The sequence below is a fragment of the Accipiter gentilis genome, chromosome 18 (assembly GCF_929443795.1).
Source record: "Accipiter gentilis chromosome 18, bAccGen1.1, whole genome shotgun sequence".
NCBI classification, from domain to species: Eukaryota; Metazoa; Chordata; class Aves; order Accipitriformes; family Accipitridae; genus Astur; species Astur gentilis.
In genome coordinates, this window is record NC_064897.1 from 10147824 (window position 1) to 10160890 (window position 13067).

Genomic DNA, 13067 nt, shown 5'->3' on the forward strand with positions numbered 1-13067 from the left:
ATGTATTTCATACTAACACAACTGACTTAAATAGACCTATACTAATTTATGATACCAGAGATTCTTCAAATACATAGAATCTTCAAAGAAGCAAGAAATACTAATTATTAGAGGATGCACTGGTGCCGATTTAATGCTTGTTCTCCTGGCAAGTGTCATCAGGTGTCTAGTAACCACAACCATTAACCGTAGTAATTTTAAAAGTTCTATGCATCATCCAAAGGACCTTCAGTAAGGTATCATTCCCTCCACACGTGGTTCATACAAACAAAATAGCATCTCCTTTGTTCTCGGTGCACATGGTTAACTCCGCCCATACATCAGGTTTACTGATGGGGGTACAGCCTCTTGCTTGCCAGTGATAACAGGACTTGAATGTTACTTCTATTGTGGTCTTTCAGTCAAGGATGCCTGACATTCAGGGTTTCCCATCCCTTCCCCCAAAAGCAGAGGTTTGCATGTCTAGCATTAAGCATCTGACCTAATACAAAACTGTCTGTTATTTCTGGAGAGGCTTATGGAGATGTCTTTAAAACATCTATGGTTCCTTTGGTTGATTACATATCAAGATGACCTTAAAATAAATACAATCAGTTCTCCATATGCTGTCCAATATACTTGCCTGACATTTTTCATGCAAATGCCATGGCCATTTTTAATGACTTCCTTGAAATTTACAGTCTACTTTAGCAGTGTATGGATTTCCCTGCCAGGTAAGCGATCTCTGATTAATCTTTATCTTGTAAAGTGTTTTGAGACTCTCCAGGTTAAACATCAGTAAATAAAAGTATAACCTTTATTGGTAACCATGAAATACCGAAAATTTTGATGGATCTGTGATGAAATACCACATTTAAAACTAAAGACCAGCCTTTACTAGGAAATCTTTACTTGTTAGTTCCTTAGGATTTCGTTCTCGGTGTCAAGAAATGAGAGTCTTGGTGGGCCTGACAAGAAAACTTGTGTTCTTATCTTCTGCTGCCCAGCACTAGGAGCTGCTCTGAACAAAGACCTGTGTGGCCGCATATGAGTGGAGGAGCCAACAGAGCAGAAACACCCTCCATTTCTCTTTGTCTTCACCAACAACGTATCTTCTCCTTCCTCTGACCTGCTTCTTGATCAGCATGGAAGAACTGGCTCATGCAGGACATATCTTTGAGACTGTAACCATTTCAAGCTCTTCCCAATAAAGTAAGAATCCTTGACTCGGTATTTCCGACCAGTTTCCATCCACTCTTTTGCATTTATTTATCAGGGAGTTTTGGACACTCACCCATCATCATCAGCCTGCATATAACCTACTCCCATGTTCTTTGATTCAACTCCAGCTTCATTTACCTTTTCATCAGGATTGGGGCTCAATCCATCTCTTATTGAAGGCTTTGAGGTACAGAACAGACATGGTAGCCCAAAGCACTCAGTTCACTATTTCTGCTCAACATACAATAATATTTTGAATATGTGTGAGGCAATGTGCCCTTGCCCTAGGGAAGAAGTGATGAAAGGGAGCTTTGTTCCTAGTTTAAGTGGTTTGGTTTTTTTTGTTGTTTAATGAATTAATGACATTTTTGTTTTAAAATTGTCCCAAGTAGGTCAAATTAGAATTATTTGACTTCTGTATTTATAGGATATAAACTGGCATTGATTTAAGTAATAATAGCACAGTGTGCTGTTTTCTGTTGGTAAGTCAGTGAGAATCATAGAATTGTTTAGGTTGGAAAAGACCTTTAAGATCATCAAGTCCAACTGTCAACCCAACACCACCATGCCCACTAAGATTCAGGGTTGACTCATACTTCTTCAGAGTTTGCTTCTATGATTTTGATCAAATATATGCAGATAGAAAGTCTAGATCTAGATCTTAACTGATACCTAAGTCTCTTGGAATTTTGATTCAAAGTCTTCTCTACTGCTAGTGAGAAACAGGTTTTATACCTGAATGAAAATATTAGAATAATATCAGTTTCCAAATCACAGCAATATAACATGATCACTGACAGAATCTTGCATGATATGTCAAAGCAAACAGGTTCAACATCAGATACGCAAACTTTTAACAAATATATTTTGAAAAATTATTGATCAAATAACAACAGCAGCAAGTGAAATCAGTGTAATGCAAGCAGTCATCTGCCAGGTTTAGACTGGCAAATCGGCCTTTGTCCTGGTGCAAAAGCTCTCTATGCAATCGTGTCTACTGACTTTTAAAGGGGCTTTTCCAAGTGATAAGATTTACAATTTAAATTATAATCCAAGTTCAATGTTAATAAGAAGTAGCAAAGACTGCTCTACTTAACATATTTCCTCAGTTATTTTTAGTTAACAACTTTGTTACAAAGTTTACCTCTCAATAAATTCTAATGCAAATAGAAGTTAGTTGTGCCAATTCTGCATTCCCTTTTAAAAAGTTTATTTTTAAAGTGGATTGAGAAGTGTACACATTCTTTCAGTATTCATGTTCTTTTGCAGAATTCAAGCTTAATGATCTACTGAAGGATTGCTGACCTTTCTGAACAGCCAATGTCTATGTTGATTTCACAACTTCAGAGAGAATAAATAGTATGAGAATAGACTTCTACACAGTTTAGTTGTGGTCTAAGATTCAAAGAAACTATTAAAGTACTTATTCCCATCAGAATATATTTTCCACTTACAATTGTCTCCTAGGATTTGGGGTACCAATTCCTATTGAATTTCTTTCTAGCTCTGTCAACATGAAGCATGATATGTCAACAATTTTTTAACCCAAACATTAAATATATTTACTTGGTTTCTTCAAAGCTGCAAGAATAACAAAAAAAAGCTCAGGCCTATGAATCTCTGTGCATAGAATTCTCTTCAGCTTCAACTGACATTCTATCTGTGAGCAGTCTGCAGATTTTCTCTCCCACTCAGACTCATTTCAGTCTCCTAAAATCTTAAAACATAAACTATCATTTTCAAAGTGGGGAGAAGCCACATGGCAATATAAAGCAGCTTCAAAAGTCTGATTCTCATAGGTCAAGTGCTCTGTACTTGATAAAAAACAAGACCTTTCAGAGATGTCCCATCGTGGGACATGGCTTTCATGTTTTAAATAAAAAGGAAAAAAACTTCTAAGTTCATCATCCTATTGACAGTTAGTCAGGAATGAGGCAAAGGATCCAATGGACAACTCTTTTATCCTGATGCATGAATCACAATGTGGCTTGAAGCATTGAAGTTAACAGGAATAACAGTCCCAAACTATAATTAGCACTGGGATTCACCTAAAAAAAAAAAAAATCTACAAAGAATAAGCAAATCAAAAAAACTCAAAGTCATTTGAGCATTGCTATACTTAAAACAAACAACCAAACTGTGAACACACCTAAATAGTCTCAAAATTGTTGTGCAGTTTTTCCCCCATGATGCTTACCTGCAGATGGAGTACTGTGGCTTGTCCTTACAAAGCACTGTGCTGATTTAAAGACAACTTTAATGACACATCAAACTGGGTTCATGACCTTATTCAAACTCCATGCATGTAACACAACAAGTTTTGTTGGTAAGTTCCGTATTTTATGAGACGAATACAAAGGGGAAAATCAGACAAACTCTTGGGCACATATCTTGACTATTCTTTCAAACTGTACTGGTTGGTCTAATAGAAAATATTATATCTATCTATGAAACTTATCATGGTTAGGTCCTAAGATCATGATGACCACAACCACACTGCTACTCCTAGGTGTGAGAGATACAGGGAAACAAACTGTATTGATTTACAGTTTGTTTTTTGCCTTCTCACCTCTTTCAATATTAAGTAAAGAAAACCAGCATTAGCACTGGAAAGTAAAACTTATCCAACATTCTGTTTTGCATATGAAACTTTTTTGCTACATTTCTAAAAGAATGTATCACTCACCTCCAGCAAAGCAACAAATCTCACACTGTAAAAGCTGGTGAAATGTATTACAAAGGTTCCAGCTTCTGCTTTTGTCAGTTGACCTGAATACATTACCATCACTGGAAACCCTGCTATAGGCAAAACTCCTGAAGCTGAGATGTCCTTGCAAAGAAAGCCTAACCTCCATGGAGTTAAACTAATGCTCTCCTGAAATGGTACTGAAAGCATTTATTAAAAGGTGCTGAACCTGATGTCTTCTGGATTACATATGCTACTAGAATGTTTTTCAAGTGATATTATCTTCTTTTGAAAATTGGTTATTCTTTGTAGTGTAGCCAGACATATCTATGCATGTGTCCTTGCTCTTCATGTTTGTATACCTCTCTATTATTTTCATTCAGTCTGAGGAAATGTAGGTACTTGGAAGAAATATAATAAGAAAACAATTCAGGTCTTACCAGGATTTCTTTTAAGCATATGTTCTGCTTCTATAGCTGTTATCTGTGAGACTGTGGTAAACACATGGGCACAATGTACAGATGCCCGTTCCATACAGTACCGATGGTAAATCTGTCTCTCTCCCGCTTCCTTGTCAATGTCAAACTGTTAAATAATAAAACAAACAAAAGACACCTGTGTGATATGCTCATCAGACTTATTACCACAAGGTCTTTCTTAAGCTTGATTTCCCCATGGAATAAGAAACATGTGATTGGCTTATCTTTCTGTTTTTTGAACCATTTTATCGACTTCTAAGAGTTTGAAAGAGCAAGAGAGGTCTCAGTTCCCGCATATTTGTGAAAAAATGGCAGCTCTGCATTGGAAGGAGACCTAGATTAATGATCCCATGAAAGGTAAGGATCTGTGTTATTTGGCCTGCTGGCTGGCAATATGCCATGCTGCATCTTGCCTGGGCTTGTTGCAAAACTTGGGAGAGCAGGGAAGTTGCTGGTCACTGAAGGTATAGGGGAGAGAAGAAAAAAGGAGTGGGGATGAGGAGAGAACCTGGGGACTACGTAGAATGGTGGGAATCATGAGTAGGCAAGAGAGAAATGGAGCTGTGGTGGAGAGATTGGATGTAAGGACTTGGCCACAAATCCCAAGGGAACAAAGAAAATAGTAAATGAGATATTTTCTCCTACTCAGAGATGTTCTTTCTTCAACTCCACCACTCTTATTTGCTGCTCCCTTTACTTCATTTGAACTCCACTAATTTCTAGAGGCAGTTAAACTGCTAGATAAGACAATCCCCAAACCCAAAGTATTTCTAAATCACCTTTAAACCTTGCAGCTACCCCTTTTTTTACTGAGCTTATGTTATCCTCATGGGAAGAAAATGCACAATACCTATTGAGCCCATGCTTAAGGGTTTGAATGTTCACTAATGATGTCTACTGCAAAATTGCTACAATGTAATCTAAAAAAGAATAATGCTAATGGTGTGCCAATGATTACAATTAAATAACAATCCTCTTAGTCTTACATGATGTTTTACTTCTGGGAACAGAAGCGTTGACCTCCTAAGGTCAACAGCATGGGCACCAAATAGACTGTGTGAGTTACATGGAGAGTGACAATGACTCTCAATGAGCTCTGTCATTATCAATGCCTAATGCTAGGTGCCCAGTCTGATTTTGATTGCATTTGACTCTGTAACTTCATTGACCATAATAGATTTAACCATCCTTATAGGCTGGGCAGACAGCACTTTCTATAGTTAGGACACTCTGACCTTTGCCACGGCTAGTTGCTTCTAGTACTTTAGAACTTAGCCAGAAGTAAAGCTATTTAGCCCACGACTTCTCATGCTGAGTACACGCTTAAGGTTGGTATAGAACATATTTTAAGAAATTTCAGCAAATGTGAACCATTTTGGGGAACAAGATTTAAGCAAATAATTTTTCATTTTTACTCAGGTGTATATATATATACGTAGATATAGATATCTTACAACTGTTTTGCTAAGAAACTTAAGTGCTTTTATCCACTGAGGACCCTAATTTTGCAGTGGTGCTATGCTGCTGGTGGGAAAGTGGCTTCCACGATATTAGTTGAAAATGCCACCCTACTGTGATCAAAAAAGGAGTCTTGAAAAATCTTGGCTAAAAAGTCCTAGAGAAACTAGATGCTTTCTTTTGGTATCGATGATTCTATATGTCAAGAGTTTCTAAACTTGCCAAAGATATTTTTAGAAAAGCTAGGAAATATGCTTTACCACATAATATGCTATACATTATGATACCATTTTCCAGTTGTATCATCATATATTGTATTTACCACATTCCCCATGAGAATTTTGGTGCGTGAAATACAACTGTGTCACAAAAGAAGATCTTTTCTCTAGAACATACATCTCATTTGTCACACAGGTTGAATGTTAGAAAAAGCACAGAGCAGGAGGGTAGAGGAAGAGAAAAATAAAAGTGAATTAATTTGACTCCTTTGAGTGCCACAGATCTCTAACCTGATGCTTCGCTTACCCTAATCCAACTCACATGCAGTTCTTAACTGTGTATTCCTCCTTTTCTGGGAGACTACCTTGATATCTTTGAGTCTGATCTGTTGAAGTGTTGAGCATTCACATCTACATCTGAAATCCACTGGACCTATGCTCTGAGGTTATAAAGTACTTGGTACTGCTAACTCCAGTAAAAGCTTCCCTAAAAAAATGTGCATGATGTAGCTACCTCCCCTCATATGAGTGTGGTAAACTAATTAATTAATATTTCTGGAGCATACACATACCACTGATAAATGCTGCAAAACAGCTCTTAAGAAAATCACAGATATGTTCTTCAGAGCAGAAATCTTAATTACATGTTATAAACAAGGTAGGAAGCTGCATATTGAACAGTAACAAAGCCAAAAATCATTATGATTCTTCAACGATTCTGTGTACCAAAGATACAAAATGGGACAGATCTTTAGCATGCTGGGCAAACACACAAATGGGATGGGGTACCACTGCACAGTCAAAACTATAGAAGTTTTTTCAAATATATCTGACTTTGTATTAAAAATAATTTAAAAATCACTAGCAAACAAATAGCTGGCCAAACTTTAAAAGGTTTTTGTTCTTTTTTCCCTTTCTCACCAAGAATGGGTTCTTTACAAAATGTAATTAAAAACTAAATTTGGGACATGTTCACTAACTGTAGATAAACACTCCCTCCAACACTACTGGGAAAAAGGTTCACAAAAGTATTGTTCAAAGCACTATGGCTTATTTCTTGCCAGCTTTTTTCTTTGATTGCACAAAAGCATTTTACACATTTAAGACATACACATACTGATGTTTATTTCTTTATTGCTATTCATTTTTTCATCTTCTGGAAATGGGAAATATTTTATTTTGCACATGCTTGCATGACTTTTGGCATGCTTTTTCAAAGGTACACAATTCCATGTCTATTAGCAAGTATAAACCAAGGTCACAGAGTTCTCACATTTCATTTGCTCTCACTCTCCAGCAGTTTCCTCTATCAACTGGTAAAGCAAGATCTTGACCTTTGACCTCATTAATAGTGTGGAGTAGGAAACCTCATTGCGCACTTCTGAGCAGGCTAGATAAGTGACTTCAGAAAATAAGCCTTAGACAAGTTGAAGGGCAGGTTAAATGGAACTTAATTGATGAGACAGTGCAGGAGACAAATTTAGTCCACACAGTACTGTGCAAAGACAAGCTGAGCTTGCTGTGACAGTATAAGCTCCAGAACAAGAGGCATCATGGGGCATGGCACTGTGTTGAGCCAATATGCCAAAAAGAAGCAGAACACCAGCGCAGCTAGTTTGCTCTTCACCCCCAAACCAACGTTTCTGCTCAGCAATTGGCTCTGCTGTCTGAACACTTGTCCATCCTAGCTCAGGCTCCTCTGAACTATGTTCCGTAGTGTTCACGTTCAGCAAGAGCAGAGCAAAATACCTGTAAAGTACGTCATGCTTACTTTTGTTTGTTTGCCGTTATCAGCAAATGGGAACACTAGCAAAGCCACAAATGAAAGCTGCATCAAAAGAAAAACAGATCTAAGTAGGATTAACTGTTTATAGAACCATTTAGACCCTTAAGATCATTGAGTCCAACTGCTTCTTCCCTCAGTGACTTTTAAAGACTAATGACTTCAGTAGTCACTTCCCTGTAAATATTCCACTGCTACTCCCAGTGAGGAACCCCTCTGACTCTGACTGTTAGAAACCAAGCAGATTATTAGAATTTACATGATGGCAAAAATTAGAGGAGAAAATGCCTCCCTTATAAGGCAACTCTAATTTCAAAGCAAAACAGGAAGGTGTTCCGCAGGCATAATGCTTTCGAGTAAAACTTGCATTTGCTGCAATGCAATTTTGAGGAAAAATTTCAGCTCATTTCTGTCCTTTCTATGGATCCATGTGATGAGCATAACATTTCATTCATGTCTTAAAATTTAGCATGTTAGGGGGCACAGTAGGTAATCACTGAACCTCCCAGTATGACATTCTGTTGAAGACAGCTAAGACGATCTTTGAATGCATAAAGAAGAAAATATCAAGCAGTTATGGGATACTAGCATTATGTTTCTCTTGGAAACAGTGAACAGTCACTGAAGTAATAAATCCAAAGCAGACATTCCTACTTCAAAATGAAAAATACAAATTGCAAAGGATTTACAAAAGCACAAGAAGAATATTTGAGAGTGGAAAAGGAGGAAAGACTATGCTAGCTATGTAAATACTTTCCTGAAACACAGATAAATTATTTGTCACAGTCTGCATACAATGTCTAGATACTGATACTAGACTATGCTTTCATAAAGAAAAAAAAAAAAGTATGATAAAAGCCAACAGAAGTTAAACCAAGACAAATTTAAACTGGAATTAAAATACGTAGTTTTGATAATGAGTAACTTTGTGACACCTTTGCATAAATGATATAGATTCCCCTCACCACTTGAACCTTACCTCAAGACTGGGTAATGTTTTTGTAAGCAGTTTGTATCTCAAATAAAAGGTATAGGTTTGATGTATGAATTTTTAGCTGAGGATTTTAGGCAGAGAATGAAATTATCTCTTCTGGTCTTTAAAATCAGTGGTGCATTCAAGTTCACAAGGTGATTCAGCAGTGGAATCAGGAGCAGAGATAGGCCTGAAATGCAAATTCCTTATCTACCAAAAGGTAGAATGGAATGATCCTCACTTCTAGCATAATCTCACTGCTCCCATTGTCTGAATTATGTAAGAATTACTCTTTTTCAAATCCGGTTTACGTCAAATTTAACACCCATTGATTGTTACCTTGTGCAGATAGAACTTTCATTCTGGTATAGCTCTGCCATGCCAAAAAAGAATGAAATTTACACTTCCTGGCTTAAGTCAGATTTCCATTAGCTGCTCTACTAACAAAGAGGATCAGCTTTGCATAACAGTGAGCTCAGTGGCAGCCACTGACAGTAGTGTATTAAATGAAATGAGAGCTTGTGATCCTATATTGTCAGCATAAAAGTTCTTGATTATTAATTTTCATTGGATTTTCCTTTTAGACTTCTTGGGATAGAATTCTCCACCACTTTGCAAACTAGATTCAGCTGCACTTGTATGAGCCAAATGTAGAATGTTGCTTGGTCTAAATAAAAGTGTTACACATTGGCAGGGCAACATTTTATAAGGAAAAAGGCAATGAAGAACGAGGCTAATTTTTTTTCTTCTCCTTAGAGCACTTTTTCCATTATAACTCAAGGTGATTTTTTAGAAAGAAGCATCAGAGGCTGAACCTTACAAACTTCTTCATTATGCTGGGCCAGTGGTCCACAAAACCATTTCAGATAGTCACCTCTCAGATGAAATTGCAGGTTAGATCATTTGCCAAAAAGACTGTTCCCAATACAACTGGCTATTCACCTATGAACTAGCCTGGATCATCAGTGTCTCTCAGTCAATTTATGAAAGGTGTTGGTCTATTTCAAACCCTAGAGGGGTGAAATGAGACCAAAAAAACCCCAACCAACCAACCAAAAAAAAACCCTAAAAAAGCCAGTCCCCTTAAACAATGGGGAAAGCAATAAAAGATTAACATTCCTGATCTTCAGCTGAGAAGTCAGTTCCTCCTGAAGAGAAAAAGGCTCCACAGGCTCAGAACTTTTTTCACAAAACTTCCTACCTTCTGGATTAGCTATTTTCATTCAGTTTATCTTAGCAACAAACATAACCTTACTCTCACTGGTGTAAAAGCTACACTGGACATGGGGACAATGGGAAAAAAATGCATTGCCGGTTAAACTACTTAGATCTACAAAACTTCATAAACATAGTTAAATCTATGATAATATTTCTGTTGGGAATTAAGCTCATAGCATACCCTGCTTGTTATTGAAATTAGAAAGGGTTGACTTTGGATGGGTTCAAGTAAGTAACCTGTAGGTAGGGTTAGCAGTCTCTGGCCCAGCCATTTATCCAGGGTTCTTCAGATGCTTAAAAGTAAATTAAAAAATCACACACTACTAGTTATTGTGCAAGTCACCTTCTGTTTTGTTCTTTTTGTTTTCCTTCCCTTCCTTTCTCCAGTATCAGAGTGATTTAAATGTAAATCTAGAAACTAAACTGTACACTGAATGGCTGTTATATGGTTAGTGCCTCCGGGTTCCTTAGCTCAAACGCAGCCCATCTGTTTGTTACATGCTGCTGAGGACACAACAGTTCGTTCTGGTGTTTGCTATGCTCCTGTGCAAACTGTAAAGAGTTTAACACCCAGGTTTCCACTGGAGCAGAGGCAGCTAAATTTCTCCCAGTCCAGATGAACTGAGTTAAGACTGTAAGAATATAAGAATTGTATAATCTCATACAGTAATGTTGTATAAGAAGGAGTATGCTGTCTGACTGAGGCAAAGAGCAGATGGCTCAGGAAGAGGTCAGGAGTCAGACAACATCACAGTCTTAAATCCGTAGTGCACCCTCCTTTCTTCCAGCAATCTACAGCTCTGATCTACTACATTGACTAGGTTTTCAGTCCCCCAGAAAATGTCCTCTTACAGCTTACAGACTGACATGTGCCCTCAGCTCACGAAACAAAGAGTTTTGTTAGCCTATAGTTGAGGTCTCTACATGATTTATGGAGTCCGTAAAGAATCATGCATCACAGTGTGGCAATCCTTCATGACATCATTTCTTCCCTTTCCCCAAAAGACTAGTAAGGCTGAACATCAAATTTCGCAGGTCCAGTGTTCATGAGGGCTATCAGAAGACCACATGGAACCTTCCCTTCCAGTTTTGTCACCTGACAGGGGCTGATGACTTGGGTTTTTCGTTCACAGAAGTGCTAGAGAAAATGTCAGCCACCCTGCACTGTACAGACCTTTGCCTGATCATTGGTATTGATGTTCACTCCAAATAGGTTGGGACTCTGGCCAAAGTATTCTCTGGTCTAAAACTACTGACCTCACTGGCTTACTTCAGAGAATACATCTGTACCTTCTATACTTATGCCAAGTGGCACCTATTGAGAATACATTTATACCTTCTATACTTATGCCAAGTGGCACCTATTGAACTTTGCTAGGAAGGTGAATTAAAGTGGCATTTTCTCATCATGGAATCCAGAGAAATAAAGAAAATCTCAGTAATCCTTTACATTTTTAAAAGAGATCTTTCAACTCATCTGTGTCTTCTGGTCCTGCTTATCTATAAGAGTGGTTTAACACTGAATGGAAGAGTGCCACATTGTGTGGCCATGTGCGCACTCATGCATGTGTGTGTGCAGAGTGTGCAGGGCTGATGGACAGTGGAGAACAAGCTTAGAGTGTGTTACAGGGTCAGGGCTAACAGGAAATACGATGGTGAGGAACAGCACAGTGGTCCCACACACCCAGCACACTGTGAAAGGAGAGAGAGGACTGTGAAGATGCCAGGTAAATATCTTTTATCAGTCATCAAACAATCATGTCATGGTTTTGCCTGTGGATCCCATTGTTAAATCCTTCAACACTGCAGAAAAGTGCTTGGCCTCAGAGGGCTGAGTAGAGCCCTCTAGCATGGGTTCTAAGCCAGCTTTTTGTGGACTGTGTTGGGGACTAGAAAAGGGAACATGAGGTTTCCTCTTTTCTCTGTAGGATCTGTACATGTCTGAGTGTCTCTAGGCACAATTAGGCCATACCCTTTCCTTTTGCGCTGCAACCATTTTTCTGTGATATCTGGCACAGCAGATACTACAGTTGCATCTTTCCCACCTATCTCAGTTGCTGTGCTTAAAGCTGGTGGAAATTGTGTTCTAACCATGAAATGCTGATCAAAAGTGAGAACTTAAAGTCAATTATTATTATGCTTTAAAGGAATAAAATTATGCAATAGCACTGAAACAGGAAAACCAGCTATTATACTTTGGGGTAGGAGGGGATGACACACCCTAAAAATATATTGTCTCATCCAAAGATTAAGCATTAGGAAGTCCTGGAGAATCTTATTCACTGGACAAATTGCTTGTTTGACTTTAATAGTTTACTACTAGAAGACAGCAACAAGAATAGCTTCTGAATGCCTCGCTATCTGTATCATTTAATTACTGTATTCTAGATCAACCTCTCATGTTTCTCAACTGACTTTTGTGCCACGTTGACCCTTTTACAGCCAAAGGAGCCCTCATTAACATATCTGATCTCTTACTAAAAGTTAACTTTGTCAGGATTAGCTTTAGCACCGTATAGGCATGTCAAACAGTAGTATAACAGCTTGGCATCATTTCCTCTATTAGTACCTTTAAATGTCAATCTCTCCACAGAGGGCATAAAGTGTTATGGTCTAGAAATCCACAAGTTTCCTCCCTTAAATATTATTTACAGCAGTTTATAATACTTTAAACTGATACATATGTTTCATTCCATATATTCTTAGAATAAAATTTGAATAGAAATTTCTGTATTTGTGATGTAGCTGATAGTTTCCAATGGGATTTGTGAAGCTTTGCAGAAGGATGGACAGTACCTTATCACATGAAGTTGGCCATGTCATGTGTGAACAGTAAAAATTATATTAATACTGTGACTAGAATATAAATATAATAAAATCTGTAAGTCTGCTCAGATGTAAGATCATTATTTTTTCTTTTGAGTACACAGACAAGGGTGAGGCCCCCAAAGTTATCAAGAAGAGAAAAAAAAGTTGCTTTTGAGAAAAGCAAACTATTTTACCAGACCACTTGTAGCTCACCAAATTACCCAGAATACAAAACAAACCAAAT

At 37.8% G+C, this 13067-nt stretch overlaps 1 protein-coding gene across 1 annotated transcript in view; it reads right to left on the reverse strand.

Annotated features, from left to right (window-relative positions):
- The window catches only part of GYS2 (glycogen synthase 2), a 47717-nt gene that overhangs the window by 18714 nt on the left and 15936 nt on the right, over window positions 1-13067 (reverse strand). Inside the window, exon 5 of the mRNA XM_049821895.1 lies at window positions 4327-4471. Coding sequence (XP_049677852.1) covers window positions 4327-4471 — 145 coding nt within the window. The remainder of the gene's footprint in view (window positions 1-4326; window positions 4472-13067) is intronic.